At 40.4% G+C, this 13,371-nt stretch overlaps 1 protein-coding gene across 1 annotated transcript in view; it reads left to right on the top strand.

Annotated features, from left to right (window-relative positions):
• Positions 1–13,371, top strand: part of TDRD12 (tudor domain containing 12) — a 139,085-nt gene that overhangs the window by 70,594 nt on the left and 55,120 nt on the right. Inside the window, exons 17-20 of the mRNA XM_054048563.1 lie at positions 1,295–1,412; positions 6,276–6,415; positions 6,546–6,766; positions 7,685–7,784. Coding sequence (XP_053904538.1) covers positions 1,295–1,412; positions 6,276–6,415; positions 6,546–6,766; positions 7,685–7,784 — 579 coding nt within the window. The remainder of the gene's footprint in view (positions 1–1,294; positions 1,413–6,275; positions 6,416–6,545; positions 6,767–7,684; positions 7,785–13,371) is intronic.

The raw sequence follows: 13,371 nt of genomic DNA, 5'->3' as shown, positions 1-13,371 counted from the left end.
TTGACAGTCACTCAGCCAGAATTCTCAGGTATCAGTCAAAAATCATATCCCCTAAGCCAGTGCAGTCCACCTGTCATTGCGTGGCTTCACGGGTCTTATTACATTTGAAAATAACCTCTGCATTTGAGACAAAACAGTGTGGCAACAGTAGTCTACTCGAGAATCTTAATCACGTAATCATTAAGCTCTATCTTTGTGAAATTGGGAGGTATAAAGTAGCTTTTATGCTTTATGTAGTTGAGATAGGACATTTCAAATAGATGACTTTTCAGTTAATCGTTCTTACATTTTTGCCAGCTTAGTTTACGTTCGACTGTTAGTAAGTGTTTTAAGCCATGTGTGCCAAATCAGTTGAAAAATATTTTAAGTGGAATATTGTTAACAAAAATGTTGAAACAGAATTTTGTAGTACAGGTTGAAGTGGAATACTAATTCAAGAGGACCCTCTTTAAAAATTGATTATTTCAATTATTAAAAACTTGCTATTTAAAGAGATCCATTTTCCTGATTCAATCATTTGGCCTCTGGCAGCTGGCCCTATTACAGTCATTTGTTTAATTAGTGCCTAGATAGAAAATTACTTGACATGCTACACATCTGTGCCTTGAGGTATCAAAAAGTACCAGTGTGCTCCTTTTGGCTGAGTAGAGTTTGAAAGGAAAAAATCTGAATGTGTAATAAAAAATTGCAGATAAAAATAGTAGCATTTATTTCATTATGTGATGCACCCCATGAGCGTTAATATATCTGGAAAATTGTTAAAATATTAGTAGCAGAAAATCCTGTACATGCACAGGATGCAATTTTTGAATACTTTTGATAATTTGAGAGTGTTTTTTTCTAACTTTAATCAGAATGGAGGACTAAGTCCACAGAAAGTTGAAATCTTCTGTAGAAGCTATTTTTGGGTTACCCATGCACTCAGAAAACATCAGACATTTTAGTTGGTAAGACAGCCCATTTCTTCACAAAAATGTTTAAATAGAGTTCTGATCATTTTTATATCAGAGGATTGACTTTAAATAAGAAAAACACCATATTTATTTTAATAAACAAAAAGTCTGTTTACCTAAAAATGTTAAACTAAAGAATGATTGAAGTTAAAGTTATAAAGCAGAGTTATTTCTAAATAGAAGATTTTGTGGGTACCCCTGTCACATATGAGCCCAGGAGGTATGCAGTGTACCAGTAGAACAAGAAGACTTTGTTTCAGCTAGAGTAATAATTGGTAATCAGATTTCATTTGTGTAATATACTTCTGGAAAAACTCATAACTCTTATGTTTCATCATTAGGCAGTGGTGAGTAGTTCCATATTCTGCTTGAAAGCACACAGAGAAATTGAATTTCATTTCAAATATGCTGTAGAGCAATGGAAACAAATTTTTAGTTCTGGCAGCCATGTTGTGTTAGGTAAGTACATTCCTTTTTGAGTTTGTCATTTAAAATTTTTTGGGGTCTTTGCTTTAACATTGTTTTTAAAGAATATGTCTCCAGCCAGTGGTATTTCATAGTTGAGTCTATATAAGAACTCATGGATAAACGTTTAATTTAGTTACGTTACTAAAATGAGAGTGCAGCTTAAGAATGCCACTAAAAGTTTCATTTGCCAATTCTTGGCTATATGCCACTTTTTGTGTGTGGATCATGCACCACTCTAAATACTCATTTCTAGGTTATGCCAGATTTTCTACAGGAGGCAACTGGCTCTGAATTTGGTCTGGTGTGGATTAGTAACTCAGATAAAAGCTGCCTCATTCTCAGTGAAGCTGACTCAAGCTATGGAAGCTCTTTGGTAGAGTCACAATATGGGGCCAGGAGGTACTTTTCTTCCCTTTTGTCCCTTTTGTTTCACTGCTGGGCAACTTTTTATAGTGTACTTATTCTTACGGTCTTAAAGTTGAAGTCTTTCCCCCTGTTTTTTAAAATAGTCTTCTTAGCCATTTATGTATTACAACATTTTCATAGTGGTCTATGCTGAGCCTGGTTGCTAGTGCTCATACAAAAGCTTGTCCTTTGATCTCCTGGCTTGCACCTGGGCTTCAGCGGTTGTCTCCACACTTTATTTTAACAGGGGAAAAAAATCAGTCATTTGGATATCAAGCAGTTTGACAGTCAGAATCCTATGCATTCTCAAAAGCACACCTTTGAAAATAAAGGATTGCAAAGCTGTATTTTCATATACTCAAGAAGATAATTTGTGGCTTCATTAAGACAAGTAAAGATTAATTGGTAAAGTGTCTTGTCAACTATACCAGTAAAATGGGATGAATATCCTTGCTTTTCTTTTACTCTACTTCTACTCTGAAAATAGTCTCTTCCTTTTTAATCACAGTGAACAGTTCCAAAAACATTCTCTTTCTGCTTTAATGGTTCTGGAGTCATGAAAGACAGAGAATGTTCTTATAAGAGATTTTTATTTGGCATTTGCTGGCTTCCAAGAACAATATAGTCTCTTCCAGGGTGATGCTGTCATGACTAAAATCTCGATATCAAAAGACTTAAAAGATTTTTAAGAAGAATCTGATACTTGCTGCAGTGTGACTTGCTTTTCCCAATAAACCTTTGTCAGTAATGCACTGGCCAGATAAATTGGAACTGACTTCCATCTAGATTGACTTTCTCAAGTGCCTTTTAAATTAAATTAAATTAAGGGAGCTATCCCATCTCCTAGAACTGGAAGGGACCTTGAAAGGTCATCGAGTCCAGCCCCCTGCCTTCACTAGGAGGACCAAGTACTGATTTTGCCCCAGATCCCCAAGTGGCCCCCTCAAGGATTGAACTCACAACCCTGGGTTTAGCAGGCCAATGCTCAAACCACTGAGCTATCTCTCCCTCCCCAATGGGACAATTGAGGGATCTGTATAAAGGCACTTGGAAACTCCTCATAGTTTGAGAGGATCTTGCCTCATAGCAACCAGAATATCAGAATTCAACAATCCAGGTTCAGATATTAGGCTTATGATTATCAACCTTCACATTCTTCATTTCTTTCAGATCTCTGGATTGAAAAGTACTATGCTTCTACAGTACAGTCTCCCTGAGTGGAGAACCAGAATTCAGTGCCCACCAAAGAAAATGTGACTCTAACCCAGTAGCCTTTCCCCATTAGGAGATGTCTAACATCTTTCTTGATATTCTGGCCACCAAAACTCAAAACAGATGGGCACAGAAAGTAATTTTCACATATCTAATTGAGATGCAAGAGAATCACACCACTTTTTTTTTTTTTTTTAGCTCATCATCTCTGTCCTCCATTGCAAAGAAATGTTTTGCAATTTTCCAGGCTATTCAGAAGTTCCAAAATTTTTGAATATCATCTCCTGTGCCTTCAGAAGAATGTTTTTCTATTTACTCTGGATTATTTGTGGAAGCAAAGATGACCAGAGACTTTCATGCAGTCTTACGCTAGTCACTTTTCAATTAGTATGCTATAGCCGAGCGTGGCAGAACCCCCATGGCTCCTGCCTCTGCTAGATCCACAAAGTCACTCTGAGACCCTGGGGTAGTAACTACTGGTGCAGTTTGTTCACAGGCTTGTTGCCACCACTGCTTCACCATCTACAGTTGATGTTTCACCATCTGGAGGAGGGAAGAGCTACCTCCCTGCTTCCACTCGCTGTCTTTTCCCTTTCTTTCTGCTCCCCCCTTGGCTTCCTTCCCTTGAGGCTTTTATACAGCCCCAGGTTAATTAGGCAACAGCTCTCTCTGCTTCCCCAATTAGGGCCAGGTTATCTCCAGCCAGCTCTAATTTATTCCCCTAAATGGGAGCAGGCATGACAGAGGGCTGAATTAGCAACCTGTCACATATGCCTAAAAGTGACCCAGATAATTACCTGTTGTCCATAGATCTGAAGTTGTTACATTCATTTTATTCTCTCCAAACAGTCTTGAATTCCTTCATTTTCTGATAGATAACAAATATTAACCTTGGGCTTCCTTGCAGTCCCAACATCTGCTTTCCAGGTTACCTGTGATCATGGTCTTGTGACTGAGAAAAGGGTAACCAAATTTACCATTGCCTTGATATTCTCTATTTGGTCAAAACTTTCTTTGTTGAAGTGGTCATGTACTTGTAGAAAAGGTCATGTTAGACATGTCAAGATCAAGTCAACCTCTAAGTGCAGGTTTTGATTTGTTTGAGGTTTTTTGTTTGTTTTTGAACTTTTTTGGGGAGGGAGTGAGGGAAAAGGGGAAACGAGAACTCTCATTCAAAAATAGCAGAAATACAGGAAAATGCCAGAGAGACTCCCATTTTGTCTACAAATTTCTAAAAGCACTAAAAGAGACAATTGCTACACCTCCTCATGATGATAGCTTTCTTTTAGGGCACAGACACGTAGGACCTTCCTCAAAGACTGCTGCAATTTTTTCTTCTTCAGAGCAGGAGTTTCTAGCACCAGAATCTGGATTTAACATTCCCAAAGAACATTCATATTTCATCAAGCTTCCTGATTGCCCAGATGTTGTACCTAGATGGGAGTCCATCACAGAATATATTAAAAAAAAAAAAAAAAGGAGTTTAAGCATTAACTGTCACATGCAAAGCAGCTGCCAAGATAAGAACTTGTTTCCAAAAAAACTATTCCACAGTTGAACTGGAATGTAACAAAAACAGGATGGGGTGAAGTACATCAAGCAGGTACAAAAAGCTAAGATCAGAAGCAATAAAATTTCATTCTTGAGTTAGCAGGAAAATGTTCATTCTAATGGAATGTTGAACCCTCATACTGATAGATTGTAGTTGCATCATGTCTCGGGATGAGTGGCAGATACATAAGTCACCGTTTCAAATTATAACATCTATGTGGGATGTATTTCATGTGAATGTTTTTGCCTTTCAGTCCAACAAAAAGATTAGCAACTCTTGTTCCAGACGCTGAGAGAAACATCTTACACAGATGCCTTCTCCTTTTCATTGTAGTATCTTTTTCATAACTTCCCTCTTTACTCACTTCTTGCTTGAATTGTGAGGAAGATCTATGCTAAAGATGTCTTTTAGGATCTGATAAATTGGAAAATCAATCATGAAAATTCCAGTTTTTCTCAACCTCCTTCAGGAGTTCCCTTTTCAATATATGGGTGTCAAAAAATGGAGCCTAACTGCACAGTATTTGAGATGCTGTAGTATTTGGTTAATCGCCAGAAGCTGACGCCATTCTTTTAATACCTAGGAATAACTCTACCAACCTTATGTACCAGCTGACTTGGGAAGCTTTCCTTCATTGGTGTATAGTAGACCTTACAGCATAAATAATCTATAGGTTTCCATATCTCCTGTCCATTAATTCCCTCTGGCAGCATTTGAAAGGCCTCAATGCAAGCCACTTCCACATTCAGTTTTCACTTCATGGATACGAGTTCAGAGTTTAGTTTATTGTACTTTGTACATGTATGTTTCCTGAAGGCAGTTTCACTTTTGAGGTCCTCTTTGTGAACTCTCCTGGAACAATGGAACCTGTGGGTCTGTGCTTTATTTTGGGCTAAACTGTATTTGTAATTATTGTGCTGCAAATTTGGAGGAAACGTGTTGAAGTTCGTAAACATCAAGCTGAAAAACTGCTACTTCAGATTGATTGTTTGCAGTGTTGTTGTACCAGTGTTTGTCCCAAGTTATTAGAAGGACAAGCTGGGTGGGTGAGGTAAAAGGTTGGTCCAATAAAAGTTATTGCCTCACCACTTTGTTGCTTCTAATTGACACCTTTTCTGGGGATGTACAAGGGTTAAACCCTGAGCATTGTTCAGCACTTAAGGTATTGGATTATCTATTTTATTTTATCAAAGCTGTTCTGTAAATGTCTTTGTAAAGATCTGTTTGTCATCCATTTTACTTTATATGATTTCTGCTCTTAGATCATTTGTTGCAAACAGCATGATACAGTGACCTCCTCCTCCTCTTTACTATTCTTTTATATCAGTTCAGGGTAAGGAATTGTTCTGTTGAATGGAAAAAGAGAAGACACATCTTAACATACTAAAATTACCTGTGATAAAAATTTGTCGCCTCTTCCTCTATCCTGTGTTCTTATTTTTTGATGTGTGTAAAGTTTTTTGACTGCGGGCAAAGGGGTTAAGTGATACCTGTTGTAAGTATGTTTATGGAAGACAGGAAAACGTTTTAGATTATTGAAAAATAGTCATAAAATAGTTAGTAGAGGATGAAGAGGAGAGAACAGCTATAACAAGCACAAATACCATTAAGTAATGTGCCTTTTTCTGTAATATTTTGTAGTACTTACGCATGACGTGTATATTTGAAATTATTTTCTTTTACAGTTTTAACTGATGACTGCATGCCATCCTTGGGAATTACTGATGCAACTTGTGTGGTTCATTTTAGTTTTCCTGCTTCTCCAAGAGTCTTTGGTGTGCGCTTACACAGCATGTCTGATAACTTCCAGAATGTACTAGAAAAGGTTTGAGTAGCTTTTAATGGGCATTTTAGTTTTGCTGGCTAGCATTCATTTATTAATAGTAACATTTTGCCACATGACTATTGAAGAACTTCTAAAGCCTAAAAATAAATTTCTTCCACTTTTGCTGAAGGGTTCCTCTATAGATCAAGTATACACAAAGGCAAAATCAATCTTATTGCTGACAGAAAGAAATGGATGCCATGCAGTTGGTGTACTGCGTTATTTAGAACACACAGATGCTAAAATTCCACCGGAACTGTGTGACTTTACAGCGGGGGTGCTTGAGGCCAAAGAAGATATGAAACTTGCAAGGCCTCTTTGTCAGTACCTTAAAAGATCTGGTGTTTGCAAGTAAGAAAATATCAAGTTTATGCTAACAAGTTTAATGTCATCTGCTTTGAATGACTGTTACTAGTTAAATGATAAGAATTCCCTTTAGAGAATTGTATTCACGTTAGATTTGCAGTCATGGTTCTTTTGCTTCCATCTGGTGATAAGTATTCTGTCATATTTAACAGTAAAAAGTGTTCATGTTCCTCCAGGGGACAATAGGTATCTTTGGAAGTTATAACATTACTTCCCTGACTGCCCCCTAGTTTTCCTCTAATAGTGAAGGGGCTGTGTGATAAATCTATTTTCCTTTTGGAAAATAACTGTTCAGTGAGCTAACCACCAACATTTTAAGAGCATAGAACTAATGAATTCTTTCATTACAGCCCTTTGTGATATTTTTTGTAGTAATGATCACTATTATTGATCTCTTAAAATAGTTAAGTCTGAGCGTACATTTGTGATGACTAATCAACACCAATAATTCCTCATTATGTGCTAAAATGACCTCTTCAAGTAAATTGAACTGTTGAAGATAATTTTTATCTTCTCTCTTGCTTTGGTGGATTGAGGAGAGGTTAAATGTGCACACACATTAATGGATTAATATGTAGTGCCTATTGCAATTGCAATATGGGTCATATCACAGATCAGATAGTAAAAATAAATAACCCTCAGTAGTGAATTTTCATTTTAGTGCTTGTTTTTTCTGCTGCTGTTGAGTTCCACATTACATTTCTGAAATCTCTACTTCTCCCGTCCCCCACACCAGTTTGCTGTTCCTCATGTTTCTTGTTAAGCTTCTGTCTCAGTTATGGTATTTACAAAATTTTAGAGTTTTTAAGCTTTCCTGAAACCATGGTCTAAACTATTAGTATACTATCTTTTGAGTTCTCCATCTTGTTCTTAAACTGTTTTTCTTATTATATGAATATGCAGGGATATGAGAATATGTCCAGATCGTCATCGGGTTCACTTACAAATAGACTTACCCCAAGAGATGTCAGATAACACTATACCAATGGCTGGATGTGTCACAGTAAGTTATTAGAATTTATCTTGTTTAACTCTGCCAGTACTCAGGTTTGATGGCTAGTTGGCACTCTTATGTAACATGATTTGACAATTAACAGCATCAACAGAATAATTAGTATATTTGGTCCTTTGTGTGTTCTGTTCCCCCATAGCTCTCCTTTGTGTCCTAATTTCTTTCTTTAGCTCAGGGAAGTGAACAGGTGGTCTTGACTGCTGACTCACAATAATATTCACAGAAGAAAAAGAAGGGCAAAAAATGCTCTTAATTCCAGTGACTGTTTAAGCCCACAGTAATAACCCTCATCTGGAGTGTCCTGCTCACCTGAAGGGTTTGCAGTAGAGGTAAGCAGTGTGACAGCCGTAGGCCAGGTTTATGCCCAAAAGTTAAATTGATCCAGCTGTATTGCTCAGGTGTGTGAAGAATCCACCCTCCTCCCCAAGCCACGTAGTTAAAAACGACCTAACCCCCATGTGGACTGTGCAAAGTCGATGGAAGAATTCTTCTGTCAACCATGCTACCGCATTTCAGTGAGGTGGACAAACCCTCCCTTCACTGTGGTGAATGTCTATACTGAAGCGGTACAGTAGCACAGCTGCTGTGCTGCAGCTATAGCATTTCAAGTGTAGACAAGCCCTTAGTTTGAAGTGAAGGTGGGTCTTGTGAGCATCCTCAAAGTTCACCTGTGGCTTTTATTACTGCATCAATGAAGGGTCTGCAATGAGACAAATAAAGGTTCAGGCCTCCTGTGTTGAGGCCATTCTATGTCAGGCCTTCTAGAAAATGAGGCCTCATTCCTAACCCATTGGATAAAGGAAACAGGAGTCCTATAAAGGACTGCTGATGCTGTATTGCCCTTTTTTTTTGTTTTGTTTTTTGTTTTTTTGTTTTCAATTTCTGCCTCTTAGCCATTATTCAAACTACAGGCTTGGTGAAGCTGTTTATGCATCAGCATTTTTCTGAATAAGGAACTTAATTCTTCATTGCCATTGTCATATTAGTTTGTGCCAGAACCTGGGCTGCACTAAAATAGCTTCATCTCTCCAAACCAGAAATTAAGTTCAGTGTGGGAGATTGTGCTTGTTGCTGGATGAAAAGAAGCTGTTACTTCTATTGAAACAGTTAATGTGATTATTCATGGATACAGGATGGTCACTCCAAGTAAGAAAGAAAATTGTACCACATCTCAGAGAAATGGAGAAGTTATGGGGTCATTCCCATTAGCTGGCCCCAGCACAGCATCTCTAAAGACCCATTAGACAGAAAGGTGGACCAGACTTCTGTGTTTTATTGTCCATCTTGCCATATATGTGGCCAGGATCATATCCGAGTAGATGGCAGATATTACCCCAGCACAATAGCTAGAAGTCCCCAAAAGGACTTCAAGCCAGTAATTCTCCAGGGTTCTGATATTTGGAAGGTCTTCCCTAAGTCGGATATGGTGGCATGCTTCATCCCTAAAAATATGAGGTTCCTAGCCTTGCTTAGATGAGGCCTTCTGGGAGACTACTGAAAATAAAAATTCTTCTTTGAATTTACACAAGCTCTGAATCTTTTCTGAGTAGCAGTCTATCTGAGCTGCACATATGCCCTGTGCCATCTCATGCTCCTGTGTGAGGGCGTAAAGGGCAGAGTGGCCGTGCCCCTCTATCAGGAAAAAGATGCGGAAGACTCTCTTTACAGTGGTGTGAGGCACTTGGCGCCAGTTGCCATCAGGATGGACATAAATCCCCAGGGTTTAAACCCTGTCCATCATACAGTTGTCTTATGGCCTTAGATGATAGGTAAAGCAAATGCCTATTCTGCCTCAGGGAAGGACAGTCCCTGATAAGTGCTCAATCTGCCATTGCTTTTTGCACCAGAAAATGGACATACATGAGTCTCAGATTATATCTACATGAGCAGTCCATAAAAGTCACATCCAAACCTGAAGAAGAGACATCCACTAAGCTGGAGTTGACTAGGCTGTTTATGGCAAGTGCACCAATGATCAGGGCACACCTGGCTTCAATGGAGAGAAAAAAACATTTAAAGGCACCAAAACCACCATATCTGTAGGGTAGAATAGGGCAGCAATACTGGTCCCAGCACTAGACTTGCAGCTAATGGCACTGATTTTCCTGGAGGTGAACTTCACCTTGCCAACTCCCAGTCACTCCTCCTTCCGTACATCAAGGCAGGAACCTTTTCCCATCAGTTTAGAGAGAAACACCTGCAATGTTTCTGGACTAATTCTGTAGCAAATGCTGATGTATAATTGGCAATGGATTGGTCAACCTCAATTTGGATGGTACCCTTATAACTTGCCTCCTTAGCCCACTGACCTTACTGGGACCTACCCTACCATATGTTCAGGAGTGGGCCACTGTATCATGTGACTAAGAGGAGGCTCTAGTGGCCAGACCCCCATGTCCGAGATGGAGGAAGCCCCTTGTGGTGGTGCAGATGCACTGCAAATACCTTCTCTACCAAAGGAGTCTTTGTATTCTCCTGATGAAGCACTCACTTTGGCCCTGACATCAACCATATATGATTTTAAAATCTTACAGGACTTGCTGACAAAGATAGACAAAACCTTGAACATCCAGATAATGGTGAACCATGAGAAAATTTGACATCCTCACTGCCATCAAGAATTGTTCTCCAGGTAATGAGAGGTATAATGGACCTAGTGAAGGGGACTGTGGCATTCTCTAGCCTTACTCCCCTCCAGCCCACAGCCAGTAAATAAACACTACCAAGTATCCCCTATAGTCTTGAACAATTTTAGGCACATCTGACCACAGGATCTTTAGTAGTATCCAGCAAAAGACCAGGTCCTGCAAGAGGATTAGAAAAACAAGGACTGCCAAAATTGGGCCTTTTCAGTCCAAAGATTAGAACCAACTGGGTTATGGCTCTGTACTATACAAGACAGATTTCCACCTTGACATCCATCTGGTCCACAGGAAGTATCTGAGATTCTTTTTTGAATGGTTAAACACATTTTTTCTACTCAGGAATATTTGTGTACCCCATGTGCTGGAGCAGAAGAGTTTTCGCAGCAGTACCTGTCAGGGCGGTGCATGCGTCCTGACATCCTTGTGGCTCCTCCTGAGGTTATATCTGGGTGGTGCCTCCCCGACTCTCTTCATTTTATTCTCATTGTCCATGGCCTGAGTCTGAGCTCCCCTTGCAGTTTTCCTCATGGGTTTTCTTGTGCGTAGTCTGTCTGTTTAGCACTCTACATGACTGGCAAATAGTTAGTACACTTTTGTTTTATTATTTTGTTTTTATTTTTTACTTTGTACTGTGTGGTATTAGTTAATTTTGATGTTACGCACTGGTGGCATGCAGCACTTGCTGAGCATTAAGTACTGAGCATTGTGTGGGGTGTCCATCCTGAATAGTGAGTTCTATATGTACTGCCTTTTTTGTCTTCATGAGGGACACATTGAGAGGTTCAATGTCTGCCCCTCTTTCAAGAAAAGAGAGCAGATTTCCAGAGACCTGCGCGTCAAACACCACCTGGGGAGAAGGCAATGAGTCCTGCCTCGGCTTCTGGGCCCTGGAGGAAACACTTCACTTCCCGCCTGTCTGCAGACCACAAGTGTGGTTGTGGTTGTCTCTGACAGAGTCCAATTGCAGGGGGAGTCTTCGCCACTCATAGAGAGGTTGGTTTTCCTCTCCAGGGCCTCCCTGAAAGAGGACACACAGGACAAACCAGTATCTCTTGTCCAATATAATTGCTGGTTAGATCCATGCATGTTCTATGCAGTAATAATGAGCATTCCTATCCGTAGAAATGACTATTAATTTGCTGTATTTTCCTCCATTCCATAACACAAGAGAGGCATTTCTGAATGGTAAACATTGAGAGTTCCTCCTCTTCTTCAATAAAAGGACTCAGATCATCACTGAGACTATTCAGGTACCCAGGTAGAGCTGAGCTGTCAACCCATGTTTCCCGAGTACTGTGGCAGGAGGATCTGTGCCATACTGTTGATTTTCAGTACAGTTTTCAGGGTAACTGTTGGTTCCCCTAACAATGGATGCTGTTTTGGGGCAGATATTATTGGTATTGACAACCCTGTAAGATTAAAATGCAGCAAAGGTTTGTTTTGCCTCTCCATTACAGACTGTTTTGTGGTACAGGAGTCCATTGCATTGTTTCCTGTTTACCAGGTCTGTCTGTCTGTCTTCTCAGTTCTGACGCGGAGACTATTAGTGGTAGCGATGTTGGTTCCAGACAAGAAGTATTGTAGGGGCTTACGCCTTCTCAGGTACTTTCTTTGGCACTAGTATAAAGTGTGATGGCACTGGTACAGTCTTTGGCGTCTGTCTCAGCACCAACAGCGTTGGTACTGGGACTCCATTTGGGTACTGACTCCAGCTTATACCATGGCACTGAGTATGAGAGGTCATTCCTGACACCAGTTGATGATGATGTGCCATCAATGTCTTCAGACGTATTTGAGGTACTGCCTTGGTACCGATGCTGGCCTCTTCACGATAGGCTACAGCTAGATTACATTGCTGAGTGACTCCAGCAGGCTTTGTGCCCCTGATACTTGCTCATTATTGAGATGGCTCTCTGGAGTCTGGCTCAAAGTCCTCTACTATCTCACCATTTCCTCCTAGACTCAGTTGATCTAGCAAGTCTTCTAGACTGTCTGCAGAAGGAGAGCATCGGGCTTGGGTCTGATAATTTAGCAGACAGATAGTCATGGCACTGTGCTTATTGGTTCCCCATGCCCTATGCTTTGGCCATTTTGGAGCCCTTGGGATATTTCCTGTTCTCCTAGGTTTCAGTCATAGACCCAGTCAAGGGGAAGGTCTCCAGAGTGTTCAGTAGAGCAGTTTCCAGAGCCACCTAGATTGGAAATATGAAGAGATGTTGTTCCCCCTGAGCAGCTAATGGTGCAGGAGGATCCAAGGCCTAAGGAACCAGTTCTACCACAGGAGGATCCATCTGCTTCTGCTAACCTTTCTTTCTTCTCCCCTGATTACTCAATGATTCTGGACTCTTCTCTGGTTCCAAAGGATTTTAAAGTCTCATCAGAAACTTCTGAGGAGAATCACTGTGGATTTTTCCAGTCCAGTGAGTCTCCAGACCCAACCCAGTACCAGTGGAGCCTGTGTCAGTGTCCCCAGGTTTCAAATTTTACACAGGCTGTAAAAAGCCTGGGCTTGTTGGTGAACCTCATTCCTGTTGTTTCAAGTGCTTGAGTGAGGGCCACATTAGAGACAGGTGCTCTATTTGTCATGGCTTCAACACCAGGATGAAGAAGCTGAGGGAGGAGTGCCTCCGATATATCTTCATGAAGGCTGCCCTTAGACCGGCATTTGTGCCCCCTTGGTTTTCCAAGGGAAGCTTTTTGAAGACTCCTTGCCAAAGTGTTCCTCCAGTGGCCCTATTGGATACTCTGGGGGATGACATCACCAAGGTCAAGCACAAGTACATCTCCCCAGAAGGGAGCACTCTCCTATTAGTACTGACAGGCCTGTAGGTACCAATCAGCCTTCTCACTCCCAGATGTAAGATTTAGCTCAGCCTGCTACAGAGCTGCAGTTGGTGTTTGGTACCACAAGATCAGCCATGGGAGTCATCTCT

Source organism: Malaclemys terrapin, chromosome 14 (genome assembly GCF_027887155.1).
Source record: "Malaclemys terrapin pileata isolate rMalTer1 chromosome 14, rMalTer1.hap1, whole genome shotgun sequence".
Lineage (NCBI taxonomy): Eukaryota > Metazoa > Chordata > Testudines > Emydidae > Malaclemys > Malaclemys terrapin.
This window is presented reverse-complemented; position numbering and strand designations above follow the sequence as displayed.